The sequence below is a fragment of the Triticum aestivum genome, chromosome 3B (genome assembly GCF_018294505.1).
Source record: "Triticum aestivum cultivar Chinese Spring chromosome 3B, IWGSC CS RefSeq v2.1, whole genome shotgun sequence".
NCBI classification, from domain to species: domain Eukaryota; kingdom Viridiplantae; phylum Streptophyta; class Magnoliopsida; order Poales; family Poaceae; genus Triticum; species Triticum aestivum.
Window position 1 is genome coordinate 682,293,728 of NC_057801.1, and position 13,551 is coordinate 682,307,278.

Sequence of the window (13,551 nt, forward strand, 5' to 3'; positions counted from 1 at the left end):
GCCCAAATAGAATGAAGACAATCTTATGGAGAATGGCTCATAATTGTCTACCTCCTGGTGATCAACTCCAGAAACGCAGAATTCCTACGAAGTACGAGTGTTTTATCTGTAATAGAATTGAGGTAGTGGAACATTGCTTCTTCTTTGCCATTATGTCAAAGAAATTTGGGCCGAGCTGAAAAGGTCTTTTCATATCTTGCTAAATCTGAAGGGGTTTATCAATATTCGGCAATGGTTGCTGGAATGGATAAATGTTGCATCAGATCTTCACGCAATTTATTTTGCTGTGGCTATATGGCACATCTGAGATAACAGAAATAACATAAGAAATGGTGAGAGTTTGCCTCATCCGCATCGTGTGGCTGGAAAGATTAAAGCCTATATTGATTTCATTTTATTGAACAATTTCAGGTTGAAGCAGTCCACTAGGCATGGGAGCCAAACATTAGTCCAGAAATGGTCTTCGTCGCCGGAGGGTTCGGTGTTGATAAATGTTGATGCTGCAATCTTCTCAGTCATCACGAATGGGAGTGGGCATAGTAATAAGAAGTCATCTGGGACTAGTGCTAGCAACCAAAAGGAGGTATGTGGACCAAGTGGTTAACCCTAAACTGGCAAAGGCCATTGCTATGCTTTGTGCACTAGAATTTGCTGAAGAAGCGGGCTTCCAAAGAATTATCATCGCATCAGATTGCACCAATTTGGTCAGCAAAGTGACAAGTGCTGCGATGGACAGGTCTCAAATAGGTGTCATAGATATTAAGAGTAAGGCTCCTAAGTTTGTACCCTTTTTGTTTACTCATGTTAGTCGGTCATGTAATATGGCAGCTTATGTTCTGGCGAAATCATCGGAACATGATCTTGGGTCATGTTGGTTCCATGAAGTTCCTAAGATAATCAGGAACATTGTATGTAATGAACATAGTGAACAATCTCTGTTTGTATAAATTAAGTTGCCATTTGTCTAAAAAAAACATCTTAACAGTTTTTAACATGACAAGAGTAAACTACTAATCCTACTAGCATATTGCACAAAGAATCTGCTATTGGGTTGAGCAAAAACAAAAAGATGAAAACATTTGAATGTGGGCTGAAATGCTGAATATATTTATTCTTTAATCCATCACATCAGTTTCACGACAACAAGGGCAATTCATTTGTTCCCCTCTACAGTATCTCAGCAAGCTCGCCATCGTGCCACCGAATGGGCATCTCTCTCTGATGGTACTCCTTTAAACATCATAGTGCAGCCTCAATAACATCAGGTCAAAAGGCTACAAGGCTATATAAATCATCACATGCTCTGCCTCAGGTGCAGACGCTGCGTTGGCGACATTCTCATCTCCCTGTCAAGGGGAAGAGAGCCCGGATATACATATGGACCGGAGGAACTGAAATTGTCGATAAACATTCAGAAGACAGACCGTTAGACAGGATGAATCCATTGATACGATAACATGGGTGCATGGTGGAGAGCATAAGCCCTATGCTAGTACTATTTGGGAAAAAAAAAAGAGAAATACCTCCGAGACGACATCAGACGGGAAGAAGTGGCTGCCTCTCATCAGATCCATGGCGGTGTTTAGCCTGTATGCACATATGGAATGGCTGTCAGACTTACAAATTTGACAAAACAGCGCCTTGAAAGTATATAGTTACCTCACTTGCCACCGTGTCAACTTTGACAATTACAGATTCCTCTAATCTGCTGGACAAGACATCCATCAAAACACACATATTAGTATATTACGTACTAATTAAGTGCATCAATTTTTATTGGCCACAGTAGGAAACAATTAATTTCTTCTGAAGGCAGATTGCAGGACGAAACTTCAGAACAATTTGGCCGCACCAAGTATCAACTACTTGAGTACAAAACATGACTGACCTGTCATCCTCAGCATCAGACATCTCGATTTTGCTGCTTGGCACTTGATCCTTAATTTGGTTTGCGAGATACTGCAACAAAGACCCATTAGGAACATGTAAGGGTACAAGTAACTTCAATGATTGAATCAACAAAGAAGGGAAGGTAGGTTACCTGATGCATAGATATAATTACTATCGATATTCCAAGAACAAAATTTATAGTCAGAGTATGACCGAACAGTATAGCAGACGCTACCCCAGTAAAGATTGTGGCGATTGTGGATGAGTACTTCTTCAAAATTGTATCTGCATTCATCATTAATGTGCTGAATCTCACCACATTTCACTTTGCAAAACTAACATACAGTAACCAAATCGCACATCGTCGAATTAGAATATACATGTATTATGTATGCTCTCACGACTTAGGACTGAATAATTAGTGCTCATGTTCAGTGTACTTTATGTACTCCGATTTTAAGCCAAACTTCGATTAGTTAGATGCTGAACATTTAATGGCAAAGTTTTGGTGTGTACATGCCATGTGAATAGAATAAGAAGTCTTCAAGGTTACTGAAGAAATGTGGTACATTTCAAGAGCATGTCAAACAATTACAAGAGAAGTTTTTATGCTGGTAACATACCTGCATATTTGAAGAAAAATGACGAAAGTATGCCTTGTGCAGCATTGTTGCAAATAAGAAACATAGTGGCCTTTGAATGCCCTTCCAGAATGTGAAAGCTACGAGGCCCTGTAAATTTTACACAACCAATATCTTATACCAAGCTAACATAAGGCCAATTTGTATCCACGGAGCAAAATGTTTTGGCAACACAACACAGAACAAAAGAAAAGGACACAAAAGTTACACTGCTTATCTCCAGAAAATTACCTTGGACGAGGGCAGTGATCACAAGCCCAAGGAAATTAAATATTGCGCCATATCCATACAGAAATAAGTTCTGTAAAGATAACAAACATGATGAGAAGTAGTTTTTTAGAGAAATAGAACAAATGCATTAATATACTTAGGACATTGTCATTGAGTAGCAAATAGTGCCAGACCGAAATAGCCATAGAAGAGTACACAAGGATATGGTCATACCTGAAGATATATGCTGGTATCGAACTGGCTTTTCAGAGCCTTTTCATTGTAAACTGAAGCCAATGCAGGAACTGTTATCTGATTGTGCACAAAATTAGTACACAATGTCACATGTCACATTAATTCTACTCTCTAAAAAATTCCTTTTAACACTTTTTAACAACACTCAAATGAAAAAGAAAAGCTCCATATTGTCTCCATGTGAAGCATTTGAACGTATAAATTCTATCACAGAGTGCTTACATAGCCATTATCCTTTCCAATGGAAAATTACTACAAGTTCTTGATCATATTAGGTAGATGCTGAAGTTGTGGGTAACCAAAAGCTGAACCATAATATCACGTAATATGGTTGAAAGCAAGAAATAGCATGCACCAAGCACTGTACCAACCAGACAAAAAACTACAACATTTCTGATTAGTTACAGCTAAGGAGCATGGCCTATACAACTATTACATAAATGATAGTTCTGCTAGCCTCCCAAATTTCATCGGCAGGTTACTCAGGCACAGATTGTTTGAATGGAAGTATGAGATAATAATTACAAACTGAGCCGAAAGTCAAAACTTACAAAAAATAGTGTGTATAGGTAGGCCCCAGCTGCAACAGGAAGACCAAGTGCAGTAGAACCTTCAGGCAATGATTTCAGCTGATTAACAGATATTCCAATTAACAACAGTGCAAGGGCTTCCCACTGTTGGCAAAAAACAGGATGATGTCAATTACACAAGTTCAAGGCATCGCAAAATAAGTATAGCATTACATTTGGACATTTATACTCCCTCCGTCCGGAAATACTTGTCATCAAAATAGACAAAAAGGGATGTATCTAAAATTAAAATGCATCTAGATACATCCCCTTTTATTCATTTTAATGACAAGTATTTCCGGACAGAGGGAGTATATAGATATCAAGAGTGATCAATTTTCTTTTAACTTGCACCAACAAAAAATAGACTTACACCCAGACCACTCATGCTTATTTTATTTTGAAGTGGCCATTTCTGGCTTCATTTCATTAAGCAGGAGAGAGCGGGCAAACAGTGGGTGATCAAGCGATCAAAAGGGCTGAAAAGAAAGAGGTACATCGACATCTAAGCGGGCAAGCAGCCCGCGGACTAGACGCTATCTCTCATGCTTATAAATATTGAAACACTAACATGTCCAAGTTCAGATACATAACTGATGGTAATTAAGAGAAAACTTACCTGAATTGTGGAAAAACGCCTCCTCAGTAACACCTTTAGGAGCACAGCAATTATCAGAACCTACAAACATCGATATAATACATACTTATGATCACAGACCACAAAAGTGTACTCCAGATGCAGCCATGCCCCAAATGAATGTTAATGACTGAAAGGCATATTCCAAAACTGAGATTACTAGGAGGTTATGCATCCAACTCAAAAAAAGGAGGTTGTGTATCTTATAAGTAAATCATGAACGAAAGAATGTGTGCCCATCCAAATGAACATGTGTGGCCCATGCATGCATGGACCAACCTTGAGATTGTGCGACTACCAAGACCCAGACAACTAGCATCTTGTAAAGAAGGAAACTACAATACCTTGAGATTACCCAGCATTTTCACTGTCGCGGGATTAAAGTATAGCTGCATAACACAGAGGATCAATTCTGTTGGTTAGAAATTTTGTACCAGATTCAAGTTACACCAATATAAATGTTGGGCTCCGCTATTTTGCTTTTTTAACAGAAAAGAGAGAGTAAGAAAAGGTTACTATGCCAAGTCTAATTTCCGAGGTCTTATCAATTCTTTACCTGCATTGTAAACTTCAAATAATTGTTGATGGCATAGAGAAAAGCAGGCACCGCGAGAAGAACATTGTTGCGGGCAGCCTGTCAAATGGTAAATAATTAGCATCACATATTAGATCACTGAATTTCTGCTATTTTTGCCTTGACAACAAAAATATAGGTAGACTGATGGATAGTAGAAAGTAATAAATGATTAGCCGTCAGTTAAGTTGTGCTATCGTGTAGCAATTTGACAGCATATGGCCAGGTAATGGGGATACACAACCACAAGTTCTCTTCAAACAAGATAACATGCATATCCAGCATGCAAGTTTTTTCAACTGAAATCGGGCAAGGAATTGCCAAGATGTTGCATAGCTACTCACCTGCACAAATGTTGAAACTGTGAGAAGTGGCTTCTCTCCCACCTTTACACGCCTAGCCTGCATGAGGTAAAACCAAACATAATAAGGGAGTCGGTCACAGAAATCACTACGAAAGGAAGTCTTATCTAATCAATGTTGCGAATAAAACATGAGAATATTATACAGAATGTTCATTCAGCTCACTTGGCAGCATACTCAAGTGAACAAACAGAACACCTAACCTCTCAGAAATTAGATTATTTTCTAATCTCGATAATAATCAAACTAAAGAATATTGACATAAAGACACATCATATCAAAGCAACGGATTACAACGGAACTGGCGATGATTCAACATACCTGGAAGAACAGCATGATGATGGCAAAGATAACTTTTGTAATCTCTGTCAAGAAGTTCACACTGACTGGGCTAAATTTGAATTTCCCGTCCACTTTACACATGTATACCAATATCGGCTACAGAAAAAGAGGTAGAAATATGTCAACAGACATGAGGATGTGCAACATGAAATGCCAATAAGTTAATGAAAAGCTGGATGAACATGCTCAGTTGGCTACACAATTTATTTACACTGTTACTCTAGTCTTAACTCCTAGAATTAATTTACTGTTAGGCATCAGCGATGAGTTATAGAAAAGTCTATATCAGTTCTTCTACAGGCAGCTGGCGCGTATTTCTAGACAAACGCTAACATCAATATACAGTGGAGAGCATCCAAGTAAGCACTCCAGAATATCAGTACTTTTCATCTATTAATGACCTCCTTCTGCAACATTGGGCACCGTCTAGTTACTCTAGTAAAATAAAAGTGACACTGAAAAACAGAGCTCAGGAAACTCCATACTGAAAAACTAGCATTAGCTTGTACTGTAGCTAGCCATATGCACAAAACATTTGTTGTTCTTCTACAGGCAGCTGATGCGTGCATTTAAACAAACACTCCAAAATATCGATACTTGCTCATGTACCGGCGACACCCTTCTGCAACATTGGGCACTGTCTAGTTAAATGAAACTGAAACTGGAAAACAGAGCTCATGAAACTCCACACTTTCTCTAAGCACTAGTGTGCACTGTAGCTAACTATATGCATAAAACATCCAAAACCACTCAATTCGCCTCCTCCACCATCCTATCGCAGCACAGCACTGACGGTTCAGCCGTTACGTGACAGTATGACACTTAGCGAATTCGAGACCGACCAGACACACTCATCAAACCGAGCAGAATGCAGAGAGGAAGCAAGCGTGACCTGGAGGCCGGCGAGGACGCAGTCGCCGGAGACGAGGAGGACGTTGAGCGCGCGCTGCCGCGACGACACGGTGCTCCGGTGGCTGTCGTAGGCCTTGGACACCGCCGCCGGCGGCACGGCCACCTTGGCGTGGCACACGCTGCATTCCACCTCCCCGCTCATCTCCTCCGCCGCCGGAGGAGTCCCGCCAAAACCCTGCGTACGATTCGGGGGGAGCAGCGCCGACAAATGGCGGAGGGTTCCGGGGAAATCGCCCGAGAAATCGCCGAAAATTGCGGGCCGGGCCGGGGCGAACCGGGGGGGGGGGGGGGGGGGGGGGGAGGCGGGAGCCCTAGCCGCCGGCGGGCGCGCCCACCATGGGACGGGAGCTCGCGGCGGCGGCGGCGATCGCGATGCGAAGCTCCTGAAGGGCGCGAGGCGGAGGACGAGGGAGGGGGCAATGAGGAGCGGGGCGGAGGAGAAGGGAGAGGTCAGAGGAGAGGCGAGGCGAGGAGCGGAAATATAAATTCCGTGGGAATATCCCGTCGAGAACGAAAGGGGAAAGGGCTTTTCTGCGAGGTTTTATCTTTCCATGAAAGCCCCTGGCGGTTACTTGTTTCCATAGGAGGTCCCTCGTATTAACATCTTGCCTCTTCTTTCCTTGGGGGGCAATAATGGGTAGTATAATTTTTTTCTAAAAAAATGAGTAGTACATTTTCTTCCGTTTCTGCACGCATGAAATGCTTAGTATTCTTTTACCAAATTATGATGTTGTGCTGAACTACTTTTGCATTTTGTAAAAATATGCAAAAAAAAAGGCTAGGAAAAACATGACGATCAATTCAAAATCCACCGTCACACCAAACACGGTCCAGATATTTTCCAAAAATTTACATTAATCACGTTAGATTCTTGTTGAAGATGACTTTGGTGTCCTTGTGGATGAATGTGAAAAACTCGCTGAAACCGCGGGGTTTTTTGGATCACCGCAGCGCTTACTTTGGTCCATCATAATTGGCTAGGGTTGCCCGATATACTCGAGCATATGAATAGCATGAAACTATTGCTCTATCAATGCATGCCATCTTTAGACATACGCCTTCAGGATATCATTATTAACCTGTTCCTTTTTTAGGGAAATAGTAATTCGTTCCTTCTATAACGCAGGTGCGTACCAAATAGCGTCCAAATTCAATGTTCAGTCCACTTCACCAGCGCTGGTTCATGTCAAAGTTTTCCGCTCGCATGTTGCTTCAAAATACTGCCCCCCATCCCCTCAAAAAAAAAAAATACTGCCCCCCAAAAACATGTCGAGCTAATCGGAGCCGAACTGGCCTGAACATGCAGGAAAGTGCAGGGGGCGAAGTGAAACTCGGCACCGTCCATTTTCTGCCTCTGCTCGCTGAGGAGAGACGGCGAGTTACGCAGACCGACAAAGTGGAGGCTGCCCAGGCGCGCACACCAGCGAGCCGGTGTTCCGAAGCTGCCCCCGTCCACCGGCCGTGCCCGGGGCCGACGGGCCGGAAGAGTGCAGGGGTGTTTCCGGTACTTCGTGTCGCGCACGTAGGTGCGGCCGCGCCGAACCGTTAGGCGGGCGAATGGTGCGATAAAATAAATTTGATTACTGGTTGCGGGCTACGAGGAAGGGCTTGGCTTGCGTGGAGAATCGCTATCCGGAGTCAAGGCGGCACATGGGAGCATCTGGGCCGTTGGGGCCCGTGCAGGCGCCGCGTGTGCTCCGTCTGCGGGGGCACTGGCACCGACACAGAGCCAAGGGGAAGATCGGTTTGGGTCATATAGGGGCACACCACCATCACGCTCGCATTCGCTCAAAAGGCGCACATTTTTGTTCAAAATCTTTTGGAATAAAGATGAAACTTCGGCAGGAGAAATACTCCCTCCGTCCGGAATTACTTGTCATCAAAATGGATGAAAATGGATGTATCTATAACTAAAATACATCTAGATACATCCATTTCAATGACAAGTATTTCCGGACGGAGGGAGTACAAGGCAGTCTCATCTTTATTCCAGAAAATTTTAAACAAAATGTGCGTCTTTCAAAACACAATTCTGAGTTTCTTGTGAAACAGTTGGACAGTGTAGGTGTCGACGGGCACACCATCGCGCTCCCATTCGCTCATAAGGCGCATGCTTAAAAACTAGAGCGTTGGAGCTTTCAGGATTGAAGGTCCATTGTGTCATTCTTGATGAAAAATACATTTGTCCTTTTTTTGGGAGGAGAAAATACATGTGTCGTAAATCGAATATAGCAATGCCGTGGGGGTTTATTCGTTAAAATGTAACTGATGCCAACCTTGCAATCGGTGGGCGGTGAGACGGGGCAACTGATGATGTCCGGAACAAAGGCGACAATATAGTTGCGGGAGAAAAGCTCATCGAGGTAGTTGGCTAGTGAGAAGAAGACATGGCGGTGAAGGCATATCTCGAGGATGGCGACAATAGGGAAGGGAATGCGAGGGCGGCGAGTGCTTTCGAGGCTGGCCATAGCTCCGCTTTGGTTTACGTCGGCGCGCTCATGTCTTCTGTAGTCATCACCTGCCTTGTGGCGGTCTTTGGTGGCCGCATCTTGCTTCGGCATCTCGGGTCGGATTCACCCACAAGCACACGCTCAATTTATGATTTTTGCTCATAGTGCCCGTTTCATTTCTGTAACATTGCTAGCTAATGTGAGATTAAGGCGGTGTCTCTCAAATGAAGCACTTACCTCCAAAAAATAGCAGACGATGATCTCAGGCAAGAAAAAGTGGGAATTTTGTCTTTTCGAGAAGTTTTGACTAGTTACAAAAACAACGATTCAATGGAAAATTAGCAAGCAATGCATTTTCTTAAACAAAGTGTTGACTTTCTTGCAAATAGTGGTACAACTTAGATGTCAACACACACACCATTACACACACACCCACTCACTCACACAATGCATACTTCAAAATTAAAATCTCAGAGCTTTCAAGATCAAAGAATTCACAGTATCGCTATTAATAGAAACATCGTCTCTCACAGAAATTTTTTTTTTTGCTTTAATGGGAGACACATGGCTTCAAATATAGCATTGCCATCAGTTTTGTTATTTAAAATGTAGTTGGAGACAACCTCGCATTGAAGTAAATATGCCCTGGAGGCAATAATAAAATTATTATTAATTTCCTTATATCATGATAAATGTTTATTATTCATGCTAGAATTGTATTAACCGGAAACTTAGTACATGTGTGAATACATAGACAAAATATAGTGTCCCTAGTATGCCTCTACTTGACTAGCTCGTTAATCAAAGATGGTTATGTTTCGTGACCATAGACATGTGTTGTCATTTGATGAACGGGATCACATCATTAGGAGAATGATGTGATGGACAAGACCCATCCGTTAGCTTAGCATTATGATCGATACAGTTTTCATTGCTACTGCTTTCTTCATGACTTATACACGTTCATCAGACTATGAGATTATGCAACTCCCATATACCGGAGGAACACCTTGTGTGCTATCAAACGTCATAACGTAACTGGGTGATTATAAAGATGCTCTACACGTGTCTCCAAAGGTGTTTGTTGGGTTGGCATAGATCGAGATTAGGATTTGTCACTCCGTGTTTCGGAGAGGTATCTCTGGGCCCTCTCGGTAATGCTCATCATTATAAGCCTTGCAAGCAATGTGACTAATGAGTTAGTTGCGGGATGAAGCATTACGGAACGAGTAAAGAGACTTGCCGGTAACGAGATTGAACTAGGTATGATGATACCGACGATCGAATCTCGGGCAAGTAACATATCGATGACAAAGGAAACAATGTATGTTGTTATGCGGTTTGACCGATAAAGATCTTCATAGAATATGTAGGAGCCAATATGAGCATCCGGGTTCCGCTATTAGTTGTTGACCGGAGATGTGTCTCGGTCATGTCTACATAGTTCTCGAACCCGTAGGGTCCGCGCGTTTAACGTTCGATGACGACTTGTATTATGAGTTATGTGTTTTGATGACCGAAGTTTGTTCAGAGTCCCGGATGAGATCACGAATGTGACGAGGAGTCTCGAAATGGTATAGACGTAAAGATTCATATATTGGAAGGCTATATTCGGACATCAGAAAGGTTCCGAGTGATTCGAGTATTTTTTGGAGTACCGGGGAGTTACAGGAATTCACCGGGAGAAGTAATGGGCCTTATTGGGCCATACGGGAAAGGAGGAGGCAGGCCAAAGGGGAGGTTCCCCCCCATGGGTCCTAATTGGACTAGTGAAAGGGGGCGGTGCCCCCTTGATGACCCACAAGTATAGGGGATCTATCGTAGTCCTTTCGATAAGTAAGAGTGTCGAACCCAAGGAGGAGCAGAAGGAAATGACAAGCGGTTTTTAGTAAGGTATTCTCTGCAAGCACTGAAATTGTAGGTAATAGATAGTTTTGTGATAAGATAATTTGTAACGGGTCACAAGCAATGAAAGTAAATAAGGTGCAGCAAGGTGGTCCAATCCTTTTTGTAGCAAAGGACAAGCCTGGACAATTTCTTATAATGAGAAAAGCGCTCCCGAGGACACATGGGAATTATCATCAAGCTAGTTTCATCACACTCATATGATTCACGCCCGTTACTTTGATAATTTGATATGTGGGTGGACCGGTGCTTTGGTACTGCCCTTTCTTGGACAAGCATTCCACTTATGATTAACCCCTATTGCAAGCATCCGCAACTACAAGAGAAGTATTAAGGTAAACCTAACCATAGCATGAAACTAGTGGATCCAAATCAGCCCCTTACGAAGCAATGCATAAACTAGGGTTTAAGCTTCTGTCACTCTAGCAACCCATCATCTACTTATTACTTCCCAATGCCTTCCTCTAGGCCCAAATAATGGTGAAGTGTCATGTAGTCGACGTTCACATAACACCACTAGAGGAGAGACAACATACATCTCATCAAAATATCGAACGAATACCAAATTCACATGACTACTAATAGCAAGACTTCACCCATGTCCTCAGGAACAAACGTAACTACTCACAAAGCATATTCATGTTCATAATCAGAGGAGTATTAATATGCATTAAGGATCTGAACATATGATCTTCCACCAAGTAAACCAATTAGCATCAACTACAAGGAGTAATCAACACTACTAGCAACCCATAGGTACCAATTTGTGGTTTTGGATACAAGATTGGATACAAGAGATGAACTAGGGTTTGAGAGGAGATGGTGCTGGTGAAGATGTTGATGGAGATTGACCTCCTCCCGATGAGAGGATCGTTGGTGATGACGATGGTGATGATTTCCCCCTCCCGGAGGGAAGTTTCCCCGGCACAACAGCTCCACTTGAGCCCTAGATTGGTTCCGCCAAGGTTCCGCCTCGTGGTAGCGGAGTTTCGTCTCATAAGCTTGCTTATGATTTTTTCCAGGGTAAAAGACCTCATATAGCAAAAGATGGGCAATGGAGGGCCACCAGGGGGCCCATGAGATAGGGGGCGCGCCCAGTAGGGGGCGCCCCCCCACCCTCCTGGCCAGGGTGTGGGCCCCCTCCGATACTTTCTTTGCTCAATAATTCTTATTAAATCCAAAAATTACTTTCGTGGAGTTGCGGGTCTTTTGGAGCTGTGCAGAATAGGTTTCCAATATTTGCTCCTTTTCCAGCCAGAATCCCAGCTGCCGGCATTCTCCCTTTTCATGATAAACCTTGCAAAATAAGAGAGAATGGCCATAAGTATTGTGACATAACGTGTAATAACAGCCCATAATGCAATAAATATCGATATAAAAGCATGATGCAAAATGGGCGTATCAACTCCCTAAGCTTAGACCTCGCTTGTCCTCAAGCGGAAGACGATATCGAGAAATATGCCCACATGTTTAGAGATAGAGGTGTCGATAAAAATAAAATACAGACATGAGGGCATCATGATCATTCTTATAACAACAACATATATAAATTTTGTCATATGATTTCTTATTCTCAAGTAACAATCTATTCACAATGTCAAGTATGGTTCAGAAACTTCATTGAAAACTAACAAACTATAATGTCAGTCATTGAAGCAATTGCAATTTATCATAACATCAGAAATATTCAAGAGTAGAGCTTTTCAGCAAGTCCACATACTCAACTATCATATAGTCTTCTATAATTGCTAACACTCACGCAATACTTATGGTTATGGAGTTTTAATCGGACACTGAGAAAGAGAGGGGCTTATAGTGTTGCCTCCCAACGCATTCACCTTTGGGTGATGTCAACAATAATAGTTCATGCTAACGAACATCCAATTGGATATATATATATATATATATATATATATATATATATATATATATATATATATATATCAGGATCTTTCCAACACGAGGTGCTTGCCAAAAGATAAAATGAAAAAGGGAAAGGTGGAAATCACCTTGACTCTTGCATAAAGTAAAAGATAGGCCCTTCGCAGAGGGAAGCAGAGGTTGTCATGCGCTTTTATGGTTGGATGCACGAAATCTTAATGCAAAAGTACATCACTTTATATTGCCACTTGTATATGGACCTTTATTATGCAGTTCGTCGCTTTTATTTCTTCCATAACAAGATCGTATAAAGCTTATTTTCTTCACACTAATAAGCTTATTTTCTTCACACTAATAAGTCATACATATTGAAGGATCTTACTCAATCCATAGGTAGATATGGTGGACTCTCATGGCAAAAGTGGGTTTAGGGATATTTGGAAGCACAAGTAGTATCTCTACTTGGTGCTAGGATTTTTTGGCTAGCATGAGGGGGAAAGGAAAGCTCAACATGTTGAATGATCCATGACAATATACTTTAACTGGGATGTGAGAAAACATAAACCATTACGTTGTCTTCCTTGTCCAACATCAACTCTTTAGCATGCCATACTTTAATGAGTGCTCACAATTATAAAAGATGTCCAAGATAGTATATTTATATGCGAAAACCTCTCTTTCTTTATTACTTCCTATTAATTGCAACTATGACCAAAACTATGTTTGTCAACTCTAAACAACTTTTAAGCCTCATACTTTCTATATGTGAAGTCATTAATATCCATAAGATCAATATGAACTCTTTTATTTCTTTTTAGTCTTTCTATTTTTCTCAAGATCATAGAAAGATAGCAAAGCCCTTGACTCAACACTAATCTTTATTTTAGAGAGCTCGTGGACTCGATTACATAGAAGGATCACAA

The 13,551-nt window shown here is 41.8% G+C and overlaps 1 protein-coding gene across 2 annotated transcripts; it reads right to left on the minus strand.

The window, feature by feature from the left end:
• Positions 1-1,084: 1,084 nt before the first annotated feature.
• LOC123071698 (CMP-sialic acid transporter 3) lies at positions 1,085-6,832 on the minus strand. Of its 2 annotated transcripts, none has more exons than XM_044495285.1 (15): positions 6,373-6,832; positions 5,460-5,576; positions 5,121-5,177; positions 4,759-4,836; positions 4,547-4,591; positions 4,185-4,244; positions 3,548-3,670; positions 2,976-3,053; positions 2,763-2,832; positions 2,514-2,621; positions 2,042-2,175; positions 1,889-1,959; positions 1,660-1,705; positions 1,524-1,587; positions 1,085-1,391 (listed from the first exon to the last, which is right to left on the minus strand). In XM_044495285.1, the coding sequence occupies exons 1-14, from the start codon at positions 6,532-6,534 to the stop codon at positions 1,537-1,539; spliced, it is 1,200 nt and encodes a 399-aa protein (XP_044351220.1). In that variant the 5' UTR covers positions 6,535-6,832; the 3' UTR covers positions 1,085-1,391; positions 1,524-1,536. The 2 variants fall into 2 exon arrangements, with proteins under 2 accessions (XP_044351220.1, XP_044351219.1); XM_044495284.1 differs by having other exon boundaries at positions 1,660-1,708.
• Between the last annotated feature and the right edge of the window lie 6,719 nt (positions 6,833-13,551).

Bases quoted from the DNA above. Each gene is read 5' to 3' on its own strand.
- LOC123071698 (XM_044495284.1), bottom strand. From the start codon at position 6,534: ATGAGCGGGGAGGTGGAATGCAGCGTGTGCCACGCCAAGGTGGCCGTG. The intron at 2,622-2,762 runs GTAATTTTCTGG...TAAAATTTACAG, and splicing joins GATCACTGCCCTCGTCCAAG to GGCCTCGTAGCTTTCACATT. The intron at 1,709-1,888 runs GTCAGTCATGTT...TGTCTTGTCCAG, and splicing joins TCTGATGCTGAGGATGACAG to CAGATTAGAGGAATCTGTAA.